The 22,897-nt window shown below is 43.3% G+C and overlaps 2 protein-coding genes across 2 annotated transcripts; both read left to right on the forward strand.

The window, feature by feature from the left end:
- Positions 1 to 8,409: 8,409 nt before the first annotated feature.
- On the forward strand, positions 8,410 to 13,568 carry LOC121621856 (25-hydroxyvitamin D-1 alpha hydroxylase, mitochondrial). Its single transcript, XM_041958543.1, has 9 exons — positions 8,410 to 8,619; positions 9,708 to 9,898; positions 10,052 to 10,242; positions 10,977 to 11,177; positions 11,842 to 12,005; positions 12,097 to 12,263; positions 12,345 to 12,426; positions 12,570 to 12,767; positions 13,455 to 13,568. The coding sequence occupies exons 1-9, from the start codon at positions 8,410 to 8,412 to the stop codon at positions 13,566 to 13,568; spliced, it is 1,518 nt and encodes a 505-aa protein (XP_041814477.1).
- A 2,645-nt stretch (positions 13,569 to 16,213) lies between these two features.
- mcrs1 (microspherule protein 1) lies at positions 16,214 to 21,089 on the forward strand. Its single transcript, XM_041956125.1, has 14 exons — positions 16,214 to 16,370; positions 17,230 to 17,384; positions 17,494 to 17,632; positions 17,726 to 17,890; positions 17,992 to 18,101; positions 18,189 to 18,297; positions 18,517 to 18,655; positions 18,838 to 18,913; positions 19,037 to 19,065; positions 19,350 to 19,442; positions 19,555 to 19,637; positions 19,771 to 19,858; positions 20,472 to 20,599; positions 20,707 to 21,089. The coding sequence occupies exons 2-14, from the start codon at positions 17,230 to 17,232 to the stop codon at positions 20,791 to 20,793; spliced, it is 1,401 nt and encodes a 466-aa protein (XP_041812059.1). The 5' UTR covers positions 16,214 to 16,370; the 3' UTR covers positions 20,794 to 21,089.
- The last annotated feature ends 1,808 nt before the right edge of the window (positions 21,090 to 22,897 follow it).

Here is a 22,897-nt window from a genome sequence, read left to right on the forward strand (position 1 = left end):
ATGTGCTCAGACCCGTGACTCTCTCCGCTCCGAGACTAATGGCAACAGGTTACGACGAAATAGTTAAAGCTTTTAATCGTGCAGCATTCTCCGTGGTACACCCATGAAAAGCATATTCACAGATGCACAGGCCATAATTTATTCTTAAATAAATAGACTTTCCTGTTGCTGGATAGCTCAGCAAATTGTCTAGGCCACGAGGGGAGAAACAAATGGCTCAATCTACACTTTTATCATTAAGATATGGAGATGGGCATTTCCTGCACTGCATTAATCATGAAGTGAGAAAGGGTCTAACTGAAAGACAGAAAGAAGCCTCATCTGTTTGCTTCATGGCACGTCATCAAGTTTGTATTATGCATGTTTCATTTTTGCCAGAGGGATTGTAATAGTGTTCATCATGCAGTGGATTACAGCTCACTGAAAAATCTCTTCCATTAAATCTTAAACTGCTTTTTTTTTCCAGACAAAAAGTGGCCTCTGACTCGTAACACAAGGTCCTCTGACTTCAGAAGCCTTCAGCTGCGTCCAAAAAAGCCACAAAACTAAATGGACATTGAGCTTAAAATTATTTGCCAAACTGCTGTTTCCAAGGTCAGGAATGAACCTTAAAGATCAAACCTCATTTCCTCAAGTCCACACATGGTTTGATAAATACAGGAAGGACTCTCTGGATTTTCTGCAGTGTGAAAATGTTAACTGCTCTCGTCCGTCAGACCTGTGATGTTTTTGAGGAGCCGCTGTTCTGTCATCGCTCATTATTGCCACGTGGAATCGAAGCCATTTGAGTTAGAACATCATTTAACATTTTAGTACCATCAGGTCATCAAATGAGAGTTTCATTAAATGCGCTGCAGGAGAATCGAAGACAGGGAAACTTAATGATTAACACTTGGCATCGCTAGTAAAGCAACATGGATGTTGCCTTTGCTTCATAGCCAAAGAATTTGTTGCATCTGGACATCAGTTATTGAGGTCAAAGGTTAATCCCCCTCTGAAAGTGTTTACAGAGGCAGCTGTCCACTGTAATGAGTTAAAACTGAAGTAACTGATTTCATTGTCACCTTTCATCAGTGTAAACCAAGTGCAAATGATTTCGACACACAGTTCAAGCAATGCAGTTTGACATTTTGAGAAATATCTGCTCCCTTGCCAAGAATGAGGTGAGAGGATCGATCCATGTCTCTTGTCTGCGTGGTAGTTATGAAGCTGGTTAGCGTAGCTTAGCACCAGTTCTGAAAACAGGTGAAACAGCCATTCACCGTACTTGTGTGAGAGTGGTATGGATCTCCTCATCTAACCCTCAGCTGTTCCTTCATCCTCTCGGTCTTCATCCTCCCAGACTTTGAGAGCCTTCAATACCGTGAACAACCAGACTCCAAACAAGCCGACGAGGATCTCTGAATGTGTGCACTCATTGTTTCTGAACTCATCATTTATCATGAAGAAAGTCTCTGATCTGATCGTCTCTCCACATTCTTGCCAAGTCTCTGGCACTCCGCTCTGCCGCTCTCCTCCTTCCTGCCGCTCGGGGTGAGGCGTGCACTCTGCCGCCTGTCTGACTTCTGAGTCCTTCCTCACTCAGGACTCTTCAGCCTGACCCGAGTTTTCAAACTAATCTTTTCAGGCCCTTCAAATCAATGAAAAGCTGTCCTCTTTGTCTCTAACACCTCCCAGTTGTCCTATGCTCACCCCGTACTGCATGACTGCCAGTATTGCCACTATTCACCCGAACAGTATCCCACTGTGGTCGTACTCCTGTCCTTCAGTCGTCCCTCCACCTGGAACCATCATCAGAGCCTGTTGGAAGAGTCCCAAACCGTCATCTTTTGTCACTTATTTTCTTTCTCCTTTACCTTTCATGTTTGCCTCTGTAAAAGAGAAAGAAAAGTTCAAGGACTTGAAGTTTATTTCATGATTTCATTTATTGGACACCGGAAATAAAAGTGCTCTGAAGTGTCTGAACTGCCCATACAGTCCCACTCTGCACTCTGCACAGTGAAGCTCAAACGTGCAGAGTGACGGAGCGGCAAGCATAACACATTTTTCAGTCTTTCTTTCCTCCGTTTCTAATGATGCTTTTCATTTTGTGAGGTTGCAGTAAGTAAGTTTTACGCACAAAGTCGAAAGATACACATGTTCAGCACTCAGATATTATTCAGACAGACTTGATCTGAACCCAAGTTTCGTGATTTGAGAATCAGTTTGCATTGAAGCAAATTCTGTGAAAAATCTGGACATCAAAACTACAGATTGTCATTCTGAAAACACCTCCCTTATAGCCAGATGACCAACACGACTCTCTCAGACAATAATTTAAACCCTTCGAGTGTAAATGATCATCAGTATGGTTGTACAAAACACAGAAACAACACAGCTGCAGGTCCGTGTTCGTCCCAGCACCACCTGTAAGTGAGAAGTATTAGCTGATGTGATCTGTCCAAACTTGTGAAAGCAGGCTTCGCTGCTGATGGACACCGGTATTATTTTAAAGTGGAGAGCAGCTGCAGCTCTCTCAGGCTCTAACGGTTCACACCTGCTGCTCATAACATCGTGCCTGCTTCATTATTCAAGTCAGCTTGCATCAGATGACCCAACTATGACACAGCTCCAAGTATCTGTCAGGCTAAACCTGGATTTTGCCCTTTTGATTACGGACAAAAGGGTTTGAGCACTGTTGGCCTCACGACAGACTCATTTCGGTAGGTCGCGCTAACGGCACGGCAGGCTGGTGAGGCCGTTTGGTTTTTCCATCCGTTCGGTCCAGGACGAGATTTCTGCAGAACTAATTGCCACCTTTCAGTGAAGTTTGCTGCGCATATTAAACACCCACAATGAATTCATCTCAAAGGAACAGCTCAGTTTGGGAAATGCAGTTATTCGTTTTCTAGACGAGAGTTAGATGAGTAGTTGAGGCTGACTCTATCTGACTCTGACCGAGAAAGTGAATAAGTGGATTTTCCAAATTCTCAACATCAAGGGGTTTGCTTCCCCCCCACCACTGTCAGGCCAAAATATTAACTTGTTTATCTTCCAAAAAGGGACAATGTTTACATTTTTGTTGCCATTATGCAAATAACAAAATCATCAGTGTTGTTACACCTGATAGTCTCTCATATTTTGGGGTGTAAGGAACAGTTTCAGCCTCCTGTGGTTGAAGATAATTATTAGGAGAATGGAAACTGCTGAGTAACAATGGAGCTGAATAAGTTTACGAAAACAATTTCCACAAATATACAGTTGCCGATGCTTGATCAAACATACTTAGATGCTGCTGCTGTTAACAAATAATCAAATATAATAGAACAGCTAAGAACCCAGATTAAAACAAGCTTCAGAAGAAACAAAAGCTAATAATTAAGAAGAACTGGTAGAGATGAAGAATGTAAACAGGGTTATATAACAGGTTTAAGCTCAGCTAGTTCTAGCAGGAGTGCTGCTGCAAAATGTAAACAAGACACAACCTCAGAGTGTAAATGTATAATATTTCTAAGTGATTGGGCAGAATGTGGAGGACAGCGGCTCATCATAAAACCTTTATCGACCAGATGTGATGTGAGGTGATGTTATGACGATTCTTTGTCAACACAACCAGGCAGATGTTAATTATGGATTCTAGGGCAAAATCCCCACAGAGAGTTCAATTTTCTGTATAATCAGTCATTATATACAGTAGGTGCATACCTCTCAGGACCAAAGACAGTTCATTATCACAAGCTGTCACTGGGGACGTACGTCATATACAGCCAGAATGAAAAAGACAGAGCACATCTGGCGTCCATGTGTGCTCGACAGATGCCCTTTATCACACCTTAATCACCAATTTTATATTCATGACATTAAAGTGTCTTCAAAAAAAACTGCACAATCTTAATCAGTTACTGCATGTATGGCAAGAAAAATCATTATTCAGTCATTTTATTGCTCTATTTTTAGTCCTCATTACCACATCCTCATATCCTGTGCGTTCACTAACAAGCTGTTGGCCATTTGGTGAGTGTTGCTCATAACCCTGCGCACACCTCAACTCCTCAGTGTTCTACGTGTCCGAAGCATCAAAAACACATCCGGAACATAATATCCTGAAAACCGAACACGAGCAACACAACGAAGAGCAAACTAAGGAATGATTCACTCAAATTGGAACAACATGTGTGTAGAAATGTGGAGAGCAGAGGAATCTCAGCCAATCTCACCTAAAGCACAGTCGCTCGGTCACTGAGTGCTTCCCAAGGGTACTCCCCCAAGAGGATACTTCTACTGTTGTCAGGGGAAAACTCCATTAACTCAACTAAAGAATTAAAATACACACACACACAAACAGAGTCGTGTTTCATTTTTGGGGACATTACATAGATTTACATTAATTCCGTGGAGAGCTGTCACACGTTAACGCCTCGTGTTGGAATTGAAAGTGCATGAAAAGTAATTTGTGAACAGGCAAAGTTTAAACACTGATGGACACTTGAATAAAACTAAAGGAGAAACAGTTGAAACAGTGTACCGGTAATTGTTAAACATAACTAAAAGTAATTTACTAACAGAAATACTTGAATATTTGAAAATTCTGACCAAACAGACAAATGGTAAAGTAATGTCTACTGCCAATCAAATCTAACCTCAGGTACAAACAGAGGTACCTGAACCTGATGATGAAGGAGGGATACATTTGGTTCAGCTTCCACTCCGAGTGAGAGCTGACAGCTCAATATATGTTAGTTCTCCATTTTCGTAGAAATAATATAGTCAAATAACATCCAGGTGGTGTTGAAGGGGCACTCGTCTGAAAAAAGACTGAGGACCACTGATTTCATGCTTATATGGGCGACCTTGTATCAAACCGTTCAAACACCATATACGGTGGAGAGGGCGGGGGGGAAGGGCACTGCTGAATGAGGGAAAACAGCTAACACAACCGCTAGACATGTACTCACCCAATCATCTGCACCTTTGAGCACATACACACTCTCCTGATACCACCCAGAGAGGCAGACGGCAGCCATGAACTTTAACACACTAGTCTGGGAGTACAGCAGCCTCCCTTCTGGGCACAGGGCCAATACAGTAAGGGGTCCCTCTCAGGCTGTCCCTCTAAAGCATGATCTATAACTGAGCCACATCAGTTTGCAGCACACGTCGGCACAAAGAAGCCATTCTTTCACAGGATTTCTTATTATGTTTTTCATAATCAATGTTAATCCCCCATTAATCAGGCAAGGCGAGATTAATTACAAACGTCTGGTTTTGTGGCGACTTTAATCGATGTCAGCTTCTTGTGAGGTCTTAAATTACCGGCCTGCTGAACAAGAAGCTGAAGACGAGCAGCTGTGCCCCCACGCCGAAGCGGGAACGGGAAGATATGTGCATCAATAGAAGGAGAGGGAAATGCTAAAATGCTCCGTCAAAAAAAAAATCAATTTCACCAAACATCTTTGGTTTGAGTTGTTTGCAGTGCGCTGACTCAGACGGAGACTCATCAAGACACCGGTGACCTCGTTTGAAAGTTGTTTATGTGTTCATGTAAATTTCAGAGGTCACTGCCCTCCTTCACCCTTGAAGATAACTTCCACTCAGGAAGTCTCGTGTTCAAGTCTCGTGTATGGACGTTTTCTGACAGACCGGGTTTGATCTTTGCTCCGCGTTGAACTTCTATCCTCATCACTCAGAGCGTCACGGTTTGTTTTGTGTCTTCTGAAACAGAAGCGTGATTCACGTGTCGGGGTCAAGTACTTCAAACAGAGGCGTCAGATATGTGATGATTGCTACAATGCTTCCCGATATTCCACTCCCCCACCCCCTAGGCTTCATTCGATACAGCTGGACCTGTTGTCCAGGGTTTTCATCGATCCACCTCCGTCGACTTCAGTGTCTGTGATCATTATGTAAAACCTAATATGACTTTGTTATGTCACCGTCTTACTGCTGCTGTTTATCTAATTCAGTTTTCTTGAACCTGCTCATGAGAAAAACTGACCTCTGTGCATTAAGATACATTTCTTGAACTTGTGAAGACGACTGCAGATACATCATGGTCATGGTGGATATTACTTAGACTGTTACTGCACATCAGTATGTCAGTGGAACTGCCCCGATGCATCACCTTGCAGAGCGCACACCATTCATCAAGGCTGAGTCCTGACCACAGCCGCCTGGGTTCAGTGCCAGCCTGGTCGCTTTGCTGCACGTCATCCCCCCAGTCTCTCTCTCCAGCTGTCACTGTCATAATAAAGCAGAAATGGCCAAAAAATAAAGTCTTTGTGCAAATCTGTACAAAACCAGCCCAGAATCCCTTCACTGGACTGTTCATTTTCCCTTTTATTAGACTGAATTTAGTTCATGGCATTTCGATTTCATCACATCAAGTCTACGCGAGCGGTAGCAGGTCACACTGAGGAAATTGAATTCTGCTCCAGCCCACAGCCAAATAAATCACACTCACATTACTTGACCTTTGCAGAATGCAGACACATGTGACTGGCCCGGAAAATAAAGACCGCATCCCCAAAACACGGTCTTAGTGTTCTGCAAAGGATTCTGCAAAAACCAACTGGATGCTCAGAATCAAAACGTCGTGTAACATGTCAGAAGTGACCCATAAACGCAGCAGGCTGGCGAGGCACCATATGTGTGAGTGGGAAGAACATCTGCAGAATAAAATGTCTTTTAATCACCGTTTGACTCAGCAGAACTTCACATTGTGTGTTCAGAAGGTGGAACATGACAGAGCAGCAGGCCTGTGGCACTGTAGTAAATCTGCTGGGTACTCCTACTAAATGATATGCTGGTCCACTGTTATTCTGGCATCGTTATGAGCAGAAAGAAAAAAGGCTAGCATGTCATTTTTTTTTTTTTTTTGAATGACCCTTTGTAGGCTGCTGGGCTCGTTTTCAGGCGCCAGCCCGTATTTCTTTCTCCTTCAGGCTGCACACGTTTATAGCACATGCACCTATAGGATTGTGGGCTGTGGATTGGTGTAAGTGGTATTTATCGTAAGTTACTGTGGTCATGACTTATGATTTAATGTGGGTAAGGACTGGTATTTGGGGGATGATTATTAATCATACATTTCAGGGGGATTACACTCAAATATCACAGAGAGAACAGAGTTTCAGTCTACATAAACCCAACAGGAATGTTTTAGTATATGCTTCTTGGCACTGAGCGCAGAGCCAACAGATCCTAAAATATACTTTCAGTTAAGTGCAGTGAGTGAGTGCCTTTATTATCACAATCCTGTTAAATACCTTGGTGCTATTATTGGTTGTGACATTCAAATACTGACTGTCAGGCATTAAACCTGCAACCTCTTTCAGATTAATCAAAACAAGCCATTTTCTTATTTAAGTTGCTTCTAATACTTACCCTCAGAGTTATAAATTAATGTCATAAAGGTGATTTTAAGGATGCATGTGAGGAGGCTCGTCCTGCAAACGTTGAATATGTGGAAATGCACCACAGTGGTGAGCCAAGCGTTCACTGGGCGCTGAGCTGCACCTCGCACGGTGCAGAGGTCCTCCATCACTCAGTGTTTCTGTGAAAGCGGCCGATCTTAGATTCTAGTGAGAGCAAACGCCGCGGGGAGGAAATGCGGGAGCGGGTTCTCAGTACAGCCGCGCGGTTGTTACTTCACAGTCCGCACACGTGGAGCTCGGGACAAATTCCAGCTCGAACGGAATCAGGTCAGGATTTTCTCCCTCGCTGGGAAACCTACAGTGTCAGCAAAAGAATGGTCACCTCTGCGTAAACAAAGCGCCACCAGGTCGGAAAGAGACGCAGCTGTTCCCGCCTATTTCCTCATGTTCAGCACCGAATTATTGGATGCAGACCCGCTGCAAACCTAGTCATGTGTGTGTGATAGGAGTGTGTGTGTGTGTGTGTGTGTAATGCTCAGTGAGGATGGCTAATCTGGATTTGTGGCACTTTCTGCAGATTGATTCCACCATTGGTGCTTTCGGCTGGCCTATATACGCGGGATCTATAACAACACTGACCTTCAGTGATTTTCTAAGCACACAAGACACCATTTCCACAAGTGCGTGACCGCTGGAGATAGTCTGCTGCGTTATCAGAGGCGGCTGACGGCTGCTGGGGTGGGGGGATAAGCCGGAGCAGTTCGGGAGAAGTCATGTATTATTTATCCAGGACCTCCACGTGTGCTGTGTCTGGGATGGTCTGAGCTCTGCCCTCTGATTGGACACACCTTCCTCTCGCCTCACGCCTTCGCGGCCCCGTCTGGGCGGGGCGGGGCCTGCGCCGCATTCACACCTCATGATTGGCCCAAAATATTAAAATTTATAGCTTTATCTCCGCGGGTTCGAGGAGCAGGTCGCGCCTTATAAATACGGCCTCCGGTCGGGGAAATGAAAATGAGCATCGACCTCCAGGAGAGCCGCGTCCGGCCACCGCTTCATGATCTTTGTGAGAAGGATGCTGCAGCAAGCTCTCAGAGTGTCCGGCCGGAGCGCCTTCCCCCTGGTCAAGTGGATGGAGAGGTGGGCTGAGAGGTGGCAGGGGACCGAGGCCGTGAGGACTCTGGACGACATGCCCGGACCGTCGGTCGCCAGCTTCGCCTGGGACCTGTTCGCGAAGCGGGGGCTGGCACGGCTGCACGAGTTACAGGTAAAATGAAGTTCAACAGGGATTGACTTAAAGAGGAGACGAAACACTGTAAAACACCTGGATATTTACTATACATGCATTTTTTGCATGGATGCACGCAGTACAGGCTGCATTATGGAGGACTATGATGACAAATATTGGTGCACGGGAGGCTCAGAGAGGACAGAATGAATGCATTTCTGAAAACAGGATGCGCTGCCTATAGGTGGCTGCAAGGGGGAAAATGATCATTAAAACAACAAAAGAGAATTATTATTTTTATTATTACTGCGAAACGGTCTAAAGGTCCCCTCCAGACATTTAAAGACATTTCAAACTTTGTACTATTATTAATAAATCGTGATTTTTTTCCACAAATAAATTCAATTTCCTAATTAATAATAATAAAACACATCAAGGCTGCTGCTTCTGCCACAGAATCTAAAAAATCCAGCATCCATCAACATGCAAATATTGTCCATTCACTAGACACAAGATGTGTCCCACTTCAGTGAGTCCTCTCCCAGTGTGCAGTATGTGCACTGGGGGCTTCACGCTTGTCTAAGTCACATACTGGACCGTGATTGGCCTCCACGCTGGCTGTGATGTCACAGAATCAAAACTCAGGTTTAAGATACTCACAGAGGCGCTTACCTCCAGCAGATCACTGTGTTTTAGTGTCAAACCTAACATGCACCTAAAATTATTGTGCACAGGGAAGCTCAAGCATCCATCTGAAGTGACAATGAGCAAACATGTGTTTTTCACTGGAGGGAGAATACAAATTCACCTTCTGAGATGGCGATTTATAAGATTCAAAATGTATCTACGAGTTTGGGACTGCTAGTCTGCTGTGCGTTAGGCATGTTAAACCTTTTGTAAATTAATTTAGCCGTCAGATATCAAGATGTCGGAGCAGAGGAGAAGATTTGGCCAATCAGCTCATGTGTATTCAGTGAGAATGATGTAATTGTCGGTGGGTTAGAGCAGCCTGCAGGCGCCTTCAGACTCAGAGTGCATCCAGAGGTGATGCCAATCATCTCACAGCCTGCAGCTTTTTCTTTTTTTTACAAGGTCAGACCTCTCTCTCTCTCTCTCTCCTGTCCCAGCTGGAGGGCGTGCAGCGGTACGGGCCCATGTGGAAGGCGAGCTTCGGCCCCATCCTGACCGTTCACGTGGCCGATCCGGCGCTCATCGAGCAGGTTCTGAGGCAGGAGGGCCAGCACCCCATGCGCTCTGACCTCTCCTCCTGGAAGGACTACAGGAGGCTCAGAGGGCATCACTACGGACTCCTGACATCGTGAGTATCATTAAGTCTTCTGCCTCATCAGACTTTAGCGCACTAAACCTGTTTAATGCAGGCTCCCGTGCGTGCAGATGCTGGACTAACGCGCGTCTTGGGTTCTTCTGTGTGTGTGTGTGTGTGTGTGTGTGTGTGTGCACGTGTTCCCAGCGAGGGGGAGGAGTGGCAGTCGGTGAGGAGTCTCCTGGGGAAGCACATGCTGCGACCGAAGGCGGTGGAAGCCTACGATCAGACCCTGAACAGCGTGGTCGGTGACCTCATTGCCAAACTGCGCCTTCGCAGAGGTTCCCAGGGCCTCGTCACCGACATCTCCAGCGAGTTCTACCGCTTCGGCCTCGAGGGTAAGGTTTCGCGTGGAAATAACCTGCACGCTGCTCCGCCGTGTAAACACTGGTAATGAGGACCAGCCACATGCAGGAAGCAGTATTATGTGATAACACTGACATTTTAAGCACACACGCCTGTCAAAGCCTGACATGCCCAAATAATTCCAAGTGACCTTTGTATCACCTCTCCAGGGAATGGAAAAAGTGTTCAGATCCTTGACTTGATTAAGTCAAATTAGCAATTCTGCAGATTAACAAGTAGAAGTCCTGCTGACCAGGAAAATCTACTCAGAGAAGCAGAATGACCTGTTTCTGTTACGTTATGCAGTATATCTGTCCACTCAAGTAAAAGTGCTGTAAATGTATGTGTTACTTTCCATCCCTGCACCTTTCCTATGTGGCTGCTTACTCTAATCACTCTAACTAATACAGCTACAGCATGCTTGCAACAGCATATGAATTGAGGAGACACACATCAGAGTGACAAACTGAAATTTGTTTCCTTCCTTGAGGCTCCTCAGCAGCGTCTGTTGCAGGAAGAGTGAGCGGCGTTCATTCATTTTCCTCGCCGTCGTATCTTTACTGCTTAAATGAACCATAATGTTCTTTCTGTGCTCTGTTTTACTGACGGAGCGGCTCAGAAGCGTTAGAAGCGGTTTAGTCTGTCAGGCCCTGTGCCGTGTCTCTCTCACCTCCTCATTTACCAAATTTCTGTCTTTCCTTTTTTGTTTATTTTTTATTTTCTACAGGTGTTTCCTCGGTGCTGTTTGAATCCAGAATTGGTTGCTTGGATCAGGTTGTTCCCGAAGAGACAGAACGTTTCATCCAATCCATCAACACCATGTTCAGAATGACGCTGCTAACCATGGCCATGCCAAGTTGGTTGCACCAGCTGTTTCCTAAACCCTGGAGCATCTTCTGTCAGTGCTGGGACTACATGTTTGACTTCGGTGGGTAGTTTGAGTTCGGTGTCGGTGTGGGAAGCGGTAGCAAAATGTGTATTTTATGAAAGTGCTTGTGAAAGTGAGAAAATAGGAGGATAAAATCAAAAAATGTACATGAAAATGCACAAATATAAAGAGAGATATGAGCAGGGACTCTCAGTTGACTCTAGATGATATTATAAGGCATTTCACTACATTGTGGATCCAAAACAAACATGGAGGTGTATCCTTCTGTATGTCCGTCTCAGTTCTTATCGGCCGCTGCTGGTTTCCACTCAGTGCCGGGTTAGCTGTCACGGTACTTTAAGTCTTATCCTGATCTGAGACGTCAAAATCGAACATGTTTAAAAAATTACACTGGTGCAGACTGGATCAGGAAGCAGGAGATTAAAGTCCTTAACCCTCACGCACTACAAGATCATCTGAACCGAGGGAACATCGGTCACGCTGATCAAACTGTTGTTTTTTTCCCCCAAATTAAGAAAACAGAGATGTCAGGTTTGTGAGTAAGGTTAGTTTATCATCACGGGCAAATAATGCAGTGTTTTCAGGACTTATTAAGAAGGATATCTTGATCTCAGCCTTCTAAAAATCACAGCAGAAAGCTCAGGATTCCTCTGCTACACTCCCTCGCTGTCATAATAATAACCTCTAATCTGTGTGCCTCCAGCCAAAGGTCACATCGACCAGCGTCTGACGGCCGAAGCAGAGAAGGTCGCCCGCGGAGAGACGGTGGAGGGCCGTTATCTCACCTACTTCCTGTCGCAGACCGGGCTGCCCATGAAGACCGTCTACAGCAACGTCACGGAGCTGCTTCTCGCAGGAGTCGACACGGTGAGAGCGATCGCCGTGGCCCTCGTCTTCGCCTCTTTCTGCCGTCGGCCCTGCAGATCCATTAACCTCCCGTGTGCCTCCGCCTTTTCAGATCTCCAGTACTCTGTCCTGGTCCTTGTACGAGCTGTCCCGCCACCCCGAAGTGCAGGCCTCCCTCCGGGAAGAGGTGCTGAGTGTGCTGGGGGGTCGGGGCGTCCCGTTGGCGGCAGACGTAGCACGCATGCCTCTCCTGAAGGCCACGGTCAAAGAAGTGCTGAGGTACACCTCAAAAAGTTTCAGCTTGTTTCCTGAAGACGTCTAGTTTTCAGTCTCTAAGTTTGCTCACGTTTTTTTCTACAGGTTGTATCCTGTTATTCCTGCCAACGCCAGAGTCATTACAGAGAGGGACATCCAGGTTGGAGGCTACCTCATCCCTAAAAATGTGAGTGCGATCAGGGAATTAGCGGCCTTTGAAATCATTCACACTCTGTGATGGCTAGATTCAAGTCTGTCTCAGCCAGACTAGACTAAGCCTTGTCATTGGGCTAAATATGAATGTTGATATCCCTGAATCCTTCTATCCAGACTCTGATTACACTGTGCCACTTCGCAACATCGCGGGATCCTGCAGTGTTTCCAAATCCGGATGAATTCCAGCCCCATCGATGGTTGAACAAGGACCAGAGTCATCACCCGTATGCCTCCGTGCCCTTCGGGGTAGGGAAGCGCAGCTGCATAGGTCGCCGCATCGCTGAGCTGGAGCTCTACCTTGCTGTCGCCAGGGTGAGTTGGCTGGATTTGATTATCTTTGGTGGAGACAGATAGTTTGTGATGCGACCAGGAGGACTCGTGTGAGAATGCTGGCTAGCTTTTAAAATATCAGGACCCAAATCTGGTCTTAATCCAGGCTGAGTCAATAGTTTTAGTGGACACAGGAGCAAGGTACACAGGTACAAAGCAACTTTGCAGGCAAATAGTGCTCATCAGCGGGCTAGATAATGGGAAAAAAGAACATGACTGCAGGTACTGTTATGTTATAGATATAGTGCACCTCCCCACTGTGTATATTAGCAGTAATCGAATGTTTGATTATCTGCTGAAAACCAGTTTTAACAGAAAACATGTATTGGGAGAGGCTGAGGACACTGTAACACTGTCTCTTAATTGCTACACATACACACGTTATTTCCATTATGTAAGCAGTAATTTCGATTGTTTACGATTAAATGCACGTTGGCAGAAACTGCAGCAAATCCTCTTGCACCATTTTTTCTTGGAAGAACGAAAGAAACCAAAAGAAGGGGATTCAAGCCATTGTGCAAATCCAGTTCCTAATGAATTAATTTGGTTACTTAATCCAGAGATTTCAGCCAAGAGTCACAACCCAGCAGTTACTGCAGCACGTGATTTGTTTCGTTTCAGCCAGCGGCCTTGTAGTCAGGCTCTTTTCTCTGTCTCTGCTCTCATCAGATCCTCGTGGAGTTCGACGTGAAGCCGGACCCAGAGGGGGTTTCCGTGAAGCCCATGACAAGGACGCTTCTAGTCCCTGAAAAAGTCATCAACCTGCAGTTTGTTGAACGATGACCCACTCTCCTCTCCTGTTACGTGAACTAGAACGTGAGTCTCTCCGCGGCAGAGAGCGCCAGCGGGCGGAGTTTTCACAGGAACCGTGAGCCTGCTGCACGCAGCGGATCACGTTAGAGCGGACCTTCAACCCTCCGCACAGCCAAGGCCAAAGCCCTCCTTACCTGTCACCTAGTGTGCGGAGGTGTGGAGAAGAACAAACGACTGACGGATGAGTGGCGGCAGCTCATCTCTGAGGCTCTGCACGGAGAGCGGAGTAACTCCAAATTTAATCTTTTTTTTAAAATAAAGTCACCATCAAGCACTTATTCGCACAGAGGCCAGGAGCAAGCTGTGATCTCCCTCAGAACTGTCAACAGACCAGCTTCAGACTTTTGTCTAATCCTTAAAGTGACTCAGGCTGTGCTGCATTTCATAGACTTTGCAAAATAGAAATTTGCAAAAAAGTTTTCTGAATCTGGTTCATTTAAATCTGAACTGTGATCGTCCGCACTCTTAACTCCTGTGTGTCCTGCAAAATATTTCATTCCAAGAGCGTTTCTGTACATGTTATTCCAGTATACTCAGAGGCACATTACACGGCTCTCTAAGTCGGACATACACAGCCTTGAATTCCCCAAGAGTATTAGGAGGGTCTCAGACTGGCGCACGGACACACTGTGTCTAACATCTTCAGCTCGTATTGAGTTACTGTGAGAGTTTCGTGTAGATATGATGTTCGATATATTGATCACAGTGTATTTTACAAAGTGCTTATGGTGAAAAACTTTCAGTGATGTGTTCCTTTAAAACAAATGGCAGCTGTAGAGATGATCCCTGTGCAGGAATGCATGGCACCATTGTTTAAAATCCCAAATGTAGGTTCTGTAAAACCGTGTAGATTGTCTTTAAAATGGAAATGTATGCCTCAAGTCAACAGTGCAGGACAATGCAAGTTTATCTGTCCTTAATTTTTTTTCTACAGCTACTATCAGTGATATACCATCATTTTGTCCATGTAATAAGCTTCAGTGTCTGAACTCTGTATTTATTCTAATTTAACACATTTTGAAACTTACTGTAAATGTCATTAAAAGGTTTCAAGTTGGACTTCCTTCCTATTGGTTGATTTTATCCAGCTAAACCAATGAGATTTGGTTTACATCATTAACATCACCTCTTTCTTCTGTTTTAATGACACCCACACTCACTAAGAAAAAACAATCCAGCCTGTTACAATCAGCATTTGCTTTAAGCTTTAACGTCATCGGCTGCACCAGATTAAGTCTAGTCTGTTAGTTTGATGCCAGTCAGCAACCAGCGGGCACGTAGGCAGTCATTTCAAAGAAATACAGCACTGAGTACTGAAGTTCCTGTGTGACGTGACCATGTGGACTGTACAGTGTGAGCCTTGGTGCAGCAGCTGCCGGTCGATAATTTGGAGCAAATCACTCCACTGCTGGGTACGTCACAGTTACCTGTCCCTCAGATGGGGAACAACGATGTTTCACCTAAAACTAAAGATCCACTTCAAAACTAAAATCATGTTATTTTACTTTGGAAGTTAATTCACTATGTGACATCAGCTCTAAAAGCTACTATCCAAGTTAGAATGTATCGATGCCAAACATAAGTGGGCTGCTGACGTTGTGGGCTTGGAACATTTATTGTAGCGTTCACACTTGTGTATATTAGATGTGTCTATTACACTTATTTGATGTTTGATACAGAAGGACTGTGAAGCTGAAGGCCATATAAGATCAACATTTGACTGTGGAGAATTGGGACCATGAAAGAAAAACACCACTAGAGAGAACTGCTGCTTTTGTTTGCATACAGGGTATACATGTGACGGCAATCAGGAATACAACATTACTTTACAGAAAGCTTTTAGATTCCTGTCAGGAAAAGTAAAAGGCATGAGATGAAGTTGAGAAAAAAAGAAAAAAAAAAAAGCCTGCGTGTCTAACAGTAGCATGTCCTGCGGTGCCCCCAGAATCTTATCAAGGTTGGATTATTGGAAAGCAAGACCAGACTGAGAGTTGATTTTACATCAATAAATGTATATGTTAACTAATCTTATTGATATTTAAATGCATTGCATTTAAAAGCACTTCAAATAGAGTCAAGGCAGCGTTGACAGTTCCTGACCTTTGAACTGGGACGAATAGTTGTAATAGCAGTAGTGGTAGTATATTTTCATTCTGTTATATTCTTAATTGCTTTTACAAATATTTTTACTGCATTTTTATTTAATTTTATTGTAGTTATCTTAATTTGATTCTTTCTAATCTTCTTATCTTTCTTACTATCTGTTCCTAACATGGGGGTTGCAATGAAAATTTCATTGACATGTTCAATGACAATAAAGACTCTTGAATCTTGAATCTAGTAGCAGAACAGGTAGTTGTAGTACTAGTACTGTCAGGGGCAGGGAAATAAATCAGGAAATAAATAACATTGGAAAGCAACCCAGAGAAGGGACAATTTCCTCAGGTATATAAATACTAAGGTCCTGTGTAAATGAATTTAGTCAGCTGTAAACTATCCAGGCAACGAACTGTTTCTTAACATGATCCAGGCCTGTACACGCTGTCCAGAGGGGGGCAGTAATGCTCCATAAAGCCGTTTGCCAACCGCAATAAAACCTCGCAGGAAGAAAACAGACTAACAGAGTAGCTAATGCTAACAGGCATACGTCAAATTCATGTAGCCAGTTAGCCATGTAGCTAGCTAACGAGGTGTTTATAAAAGGCATAAATAGACTACACAGACTCCAGTTCACGGATCAGATACCACACCGAAGTAAATTAACGAGAGAAGGTGAGTCACAAGACATCATAGCTAACTGTAATAGTTAGCTAGCTCGCTAATGAACTAACATTGGCTTTCGTTAAGAACGATGTGTTAGCTAAGCTAAGTCTAGCTAGCCAACGTAAACTAGCAATATTTTGATACAGTTACGGTGGCTAGCTAAACAGACTTTAGTGCACTATTTGCAAGATTAACTGTGTTGCTCGCCGCAGCTATTGGTTTCATGCTAAGTATTACATGTTAAAGGAATTAGGTGAGGCTCTGTAGCTAACATGACATGTAAACAAAGGCATCGCTAAATTGATTAGCCAGTCAATCCCCCCAGACTCCCATAAACAAAAACATAACGTTAGATAACCTCCTTGAATATGGGTCTCACAGTGTTCCAAAGTAACATTGTGAATGAATTACTTTCATCTGAGACGTAATCCTTGTGGTTATAACTTTTACGCTATGTTTACATTTTAGCTTACGCAAAGCTGCAAGATGTTGTTGGGATGTTCTATCAAGGATTGACATGAATTTATGTCAATTATGTGAATTTATTTGCCCATTAGAAAGCAATGAATACTGTTCGTCAAAGTAAAATGTTCTGAAAGCCCACAGACTTCCCGTTCACCTCATAATTAGCACAACCTTTGCAGCCAGTTAATCCTTTAAAAAATATTAAACTGCTCTTGGATTGCAATAATTGTGTGCAACTTGGAATAAGGTAAATCTTCTGCTCCCTGGACACTGCAGCTCTGTGAAGCTCAAGGTTTAATAAAGTGAGGAACGGAAAGGATGTCTAGTCTCACCATCGCATTAGTTCTGTTCCTCTGATCTGTCTGCATTATTGCCTGATGTGCTTCATGTTGTGGCTGAACAGATGCAAGCTGGTGACCCTGTGGTCGGTGCACCGATGGCAGTAGCCGGTGCTCAGAGTCGGTCGGAAGATGAAGAGTCACTCGGAGTGAAAGATGTGAAAAGAACGGCAACACAAGCGTTCGGTAGTGGTGTTCCCAAACGCAGAAGTTCCTCCAGGTTTGACTTATCCTCTTGCATGTTGCATTATTCCATCTGTATAATCAGTGTATTATCAGGACGACATTCTGTATTGTTTGTGTAAGCAATTACTGTATACATTCCTCAGGTCAATAAAGAGGAAGAAGTTCGATGATGAGCTGGTGGAGAGCAGTCTCGTGAAGTCATCCAGCAGAGTCAAAGGCCCTCCTGTCATAGAGCCTGTCCGCTGTTCAGGGAGTGAACCTTCATCCAGTGAGAAGAAAAAGGTAGACCACAGGTTCTTTGAGGGTCTCATATCAAAGATGATGAGCTCACATAGGTTTGATGGATATTTTTATGACCTCGTGTGACTCTGTCAGGTGACAAAATCAGGAACTGCTCTCACACCGCCTCTTGCCATGGTAATAAACCCTGCACCCATCACGAAAAGAGTCAAGAAAAGCAAGCAGCCCCTACATATTACTAAAGACTTGGGACGATGGAAACCCACTGATGACCTGCTACTGATAAATGCAGTCTTGCAGGTGAGTCATTGTCCAAAGGGATGGAAAATGTTTAAGAATTGATGTAACTAATTTTGTTTGTATGACTCTGTATGTTCTAATGAGTCTGTATATGTTTCTAGACCACAGATCTAACCTCTGTTCATTTGGGGGTCAAGTTCAGCTGCCGTTTCACATTGCGAGAAATTAAAGAGAGGTGGTACGCTCTCCTCTACGATCCTGTCATCTCAAAGTAAGAGACTCAACTTGCACCTACCTTCCTGTCCAAATGTTTATATTAGTTACCTATTTAAACGATGACCAAATTCTCTGTGTTCAGGCTGGCATGGCAGGCCATGCGTCAGCTTCACCCAGAAGCAATTGCAGCAATCCAAAGCAAAGCCCTCTTCAGTCAGCCTGAGGAGGCACTGCTGGCTAAAATTGGTTCAGTAAGTGAAACTGTCACCTTTCACTGTTGTAGTAAAAGAATTTAACATAAAATCTAGGAATCTAATCATCTTGAATTTATCAGTATAATGGTTGAGAATTAAATTCATGCAACTTTTTGTTTATCCAGCTCATTACATGCTTCTTAAATGAACACATTTGACATCGCCCGGCATCTGCAGTCTTCAGAAGAGGTTTTAATTGTGTTTGTCATTGAACAGACAAGTCAGCCCAAACTAGACGTGTTCCAGGAGCTTCTGAGCAAACAGCCCGGTGTCTTTCACCCATCTCGCACTCCCAAGAGCCTGCTGGTGCACTGGCAGCTGCTAAAGCAGTACTACCTGCTGGATGACCAGAGTGGTATGTTGAATTGCCAACACATTTATTCCAATAAAATGTCAAAGCTTTTAGGGATTTATTTTGTTTTTATTTGGGCAAATATATTGTAAAAAGTTGGGGAAAAGAGTATGTGAGCCTTTTCAGTGTGACATATGAGGAAACCCTGGGTGTTTTCTTAAAGTGGCTTTGATTGTGTGTTACAGTCCAGCCACTCCCTAAAGGCGACCAGGTCCTCAACTTCTCTGATGCTGAGCAGATGGTGGATGATGTAAAGTTAAAGTGAGACACTCTTCATTATTTATCTCATCTTTTTGTTTTGATAAAATGTATTTTCTATCTTCTCGCTTAAGTGTGTGTCCAAACATTTTCAACACTGATCATTTTTTCTTTGTCTTCACACAGGGAAAGTAGAGATGAGGTGTTAGAACATGGTAAGAAACTGGATTATGAATATACAAGCTGAGCATAATTCATCGTGCACAGCATGTGTTAGGTCATGTACAGTACCTTGTGAATTGAGAGTGAAGCTTTGTTGCTTGACGATATGCCGAATGACAAAGTTGAAGTCAAAGTCAGGTTTACTTTTAATTTTTACATGTTAGTACAGTAGTTTGTTATCACTGCTATAAAATGTCCATGGCTCATTGCCTGAAATTAAAATGTCCTGATAGAATTGTTGTCTCTGTATGACCTGGACCTTCGTCTTCCCTTCCAGAGCTCATGATTTCTGATCGTCACCAGAAAAGAGAGATCAGACAGTTGGAGCAGGAGTTGCCTCGTTGGCAGGTCCTTGTCGACAGTATCACAGGTATATAAACCTTCACTCACCAGGCACAAGCAGATGGCGTTCATAGATATGTCTGTTTTTTGGAATCCAGTTTGGTGGAACTCAGATGTGTTTGTGTGTGTTGGGTCACCAGGGATGAGCATGCCTGACTTTGACAACCAGACGCTGGCAGCGTTACGAGGACGAATGGTGCGCTACCTCATGAGATCACGAGAGGTGAAAAATATATAATACACTGCAAAAAGGAACAAGTTGGTTTCATGTTTGTGAGAAGAAAATTGATAGAAACAGTCTTTTCTCTGAAACTTGATTTTCTGTATGATGACAAATATTATTTGTGTTCACACAGATTACATTGGGCAGGGCCACCAAAGACAAACCAATAGATGTAGATCTATCGCTAGAGGGACCTGCCTGGAAAATATCAAGAAAACAAGGTGAATACACTTGGACATTGTCAGGCTGCAATGTAACGTGTTTTAAAGTAATTTTGCTATTCGCACCTGGCATCAGCTGGGAGAATAGAAAGAGTACAATAGAAACCAGTGAAACTACAAGAGCTTCTTTATTTTTTGTCTCACACGTGTCAAAAGGGGAACCCTGCCAACAATTCCTGTCTCAAGGCAGCCTTACAGCAGCTCTGTCATTTTACTTCAAATAGTGAAACACAAAGCAAACGCGGGACAGTCCTTTAGAGTACCCTTCGGCTATTTAGTGACTTCTTTTGTTTGTTTTTGTCTTCAGAAGTTAGTTTGAAATAAATTATTATTGCATTTGAAATAAATTATTTAAATTTGGCTGTATGGCCTTAGTGTGGTGCCCCCCCTCCCCAATTTTAAAATGTAATGGACAGTTTTAAATCATTGATCTGTTGATCTTTACAAATCAAGACTAGATAGCCTAACAATGCAATGCCAATGGCATAGCTTTCAGTGTTGGAAGAAAAATAAGGTTCAACCGGAAATTGAATCGTGGCCTTAACACAGAAAGAGAATCATGGTTTTGGAGAATTATGACACGCTTAGTCATCACATGTGTTGATGTCTACAGGAATTATTAAACTGAAGAATAATGGAGACTTCTTCATCGCCAATGAGGGCAGACGACCCATCTACATAGATGGCCGACCGGTCCTGTCGGGCAACAAGTGGAAACTCAACAACAACTCAGTGGTGGAGGTGTGTGGAGGCTGTCAGCCAAGCTGTGCATTACTCAGATTGAACCACCTGATACATTTGAGTGGTACGAGGTGAGACATTTTAACATACTGTATCTGTTTGTTCAGATTGCAGGTCTTCGCTTTGTGTTTCTAATTAACCTGGAACTCATCTCGCTAATAAAAGCGGAAGCAGCCAAGATGGCACAGCAGTGAATGTCAGCCACCCAGCTGAAGAGTGAACACACAGGACGTGCCGGGTCCAGTCAGTCCGTCTGTGTCCAACAGTTCTTCACGTGAAGCACAGCAGTGCTACCACGAATCAGACAGCCATGTTAACCTGAAATGTGAATTTTAAACAGACTACAGCTAAATCCTGTAACAGTGTAGTAGCGGGTTGTACTTGTTTGGACATTGTCCATGTTGTCATGTAGACACTCATGATAGAACTTTGTTTTTCAGATTTTTCAGAATATTGTATTTAAATTCTGTAGTAAAGCTTTTTCAAAATATTAAACTTGTATACGGGATGTTCTGAAGTTCTGTTGATATTAACAACAAGATGTGCTGTGAGAAACAACACATCCTGCATTTGGGAAGGATTCTCACATCTATTCAGCTAACAAGGAGTTAGAAATCATTTTTTATTTATATTGCCCAAGATCACAAATCACAGTTTGCCTCATGGGGCTTTAAATCACTGAGTGATCTGCACTCATCGAGGTGTGGTATCATTCGCCTTGTTATCTGTGGCCCAGATCTTTCATCGTATGTCTTTGATATGAGAATCTTTGTGCGCTGTGAGATGTTTTTCCACATTTACTTTCAGAAAATAGTAACAACTGCAAATGGGAACAACATGGATATTTTTAATAGCTTGACCACAGAGCACTAGTGAGTGCTAATTCCAACACTAAAAATAAGGAGAAATTCACCTCTTGGATGGCTCACATTTGCAAGTTCTTAATTATTTCACTATAGACCAGCAATGCATCAATAGACTAGTGAAACTGAATACATTCAGTGCTCATGTATCCTGTAATCAAATTGGCTTTAAGGCTCTTTGACCTCACCTCACCTGACAAACGTCAAATGTAGTTAATATTGATGCATCAGCTAATACATTATTTTGAAAAGATTTCACTAAACTAGAGAAGTTGGCTGTAAATAGGTCACTGTGTTATCAAGCTGAATGGGAAAATAATAAGGGAAAGACTTGATGATTTTTCTCTAATATGTTTTTGGGGTCAGACACTCAAGTAAAGTCACACTAGGTTGAAATGTTCAGAACTCTGTCGCTTATGAAAAGGGTTGGGCAGAACTACCAATGTGAGGGAAAATTTTAGTAGGATGTAAGTAAATCTTTACAGCACCTGCTTAAATCAGTTTTTCAAAGTGCCTATCAAACAAAAGTTGATAAATTAACTTGAATGGACATTTAATATTTAAATCAATGACAAGTAATAATTGTTAAAAGATCTTAAATGTTTATTGCTGCAGTGTGGTTTATACACTTTGCCAACAGATGGTGCTAGAGAGCCCAGTGGTGACAAACAAGGGTGATATTCCAAGTTGTACTATGCACATATACGTATGTTTCAGGGTTTGCTTACAGTAGCAAATATTAAACAAATTCTGCAATAGATGGCTTCTTTTGTTCACATCAGTTACGAGGTCAGGCTGAAATACTGATCACCTATCTCAGGGCACATCTAAACACCATCTTATCTTTATGGCATTCATGACAGAAGTGTCTGTGTGGCATGCACAGCTCTAATATGTGAACAGACTGCACCCAGCTGCGTGCTGTTACTCTTAAACAAATATGTATTGAAGGTGTAAAGTTTGGCTGTGGCCTGGTTGTTGCATTTTTTATGTGTGGAAATATCAGATCTGTTCCTCAGCTTTGAGCTCAAGTTTTTTTCAAGTGTTTCAATGATCAACAGGATGATCTGGTTCATCCACCTACTGCGCTTGTCATGAGATCGTCACAGCACCAAAAGTATACTGAACAACATGCACAGCTAAAAATAACGTGTTATCTATATATATAATTACCACAACAATGCATTTTACTGTTCAGCTTCATAAGGGCACATGTAAAATAAATACCAGGGATGTTGGAAATATTGTCGTCAAAACACAGACAGTACGGTCCGGTGGATCTGTTGTAGTCACAGAAACTCAATGTGGGCTACAGGTTATGTTTTCACTGGATTCCCCAAACGTGGCATAGCTCACACTGGCAAAGTTTAAACAACGGAAACAGACAACCCCGAGCCACATTCTGCACAACTGTGGTCAAATCCGTAGAGTACAC

Source organism: Chelmon rostratus, chromosome 2, assembly GCF_017976325.1.
Source record: "Chelmon rostratus isolate fCheRos1 chromosome 2, fCheRos1.pri, whole genome shotgun sequence".
In the NCBI taxonomy this organism is placed as follows: domain Eukaryota; kingdom Metazoa; phylum Chordata; class Actinopteri; order Chaetodontiformes; family Chaetodontidae; genus Chelmon; species Chelmon rostratus.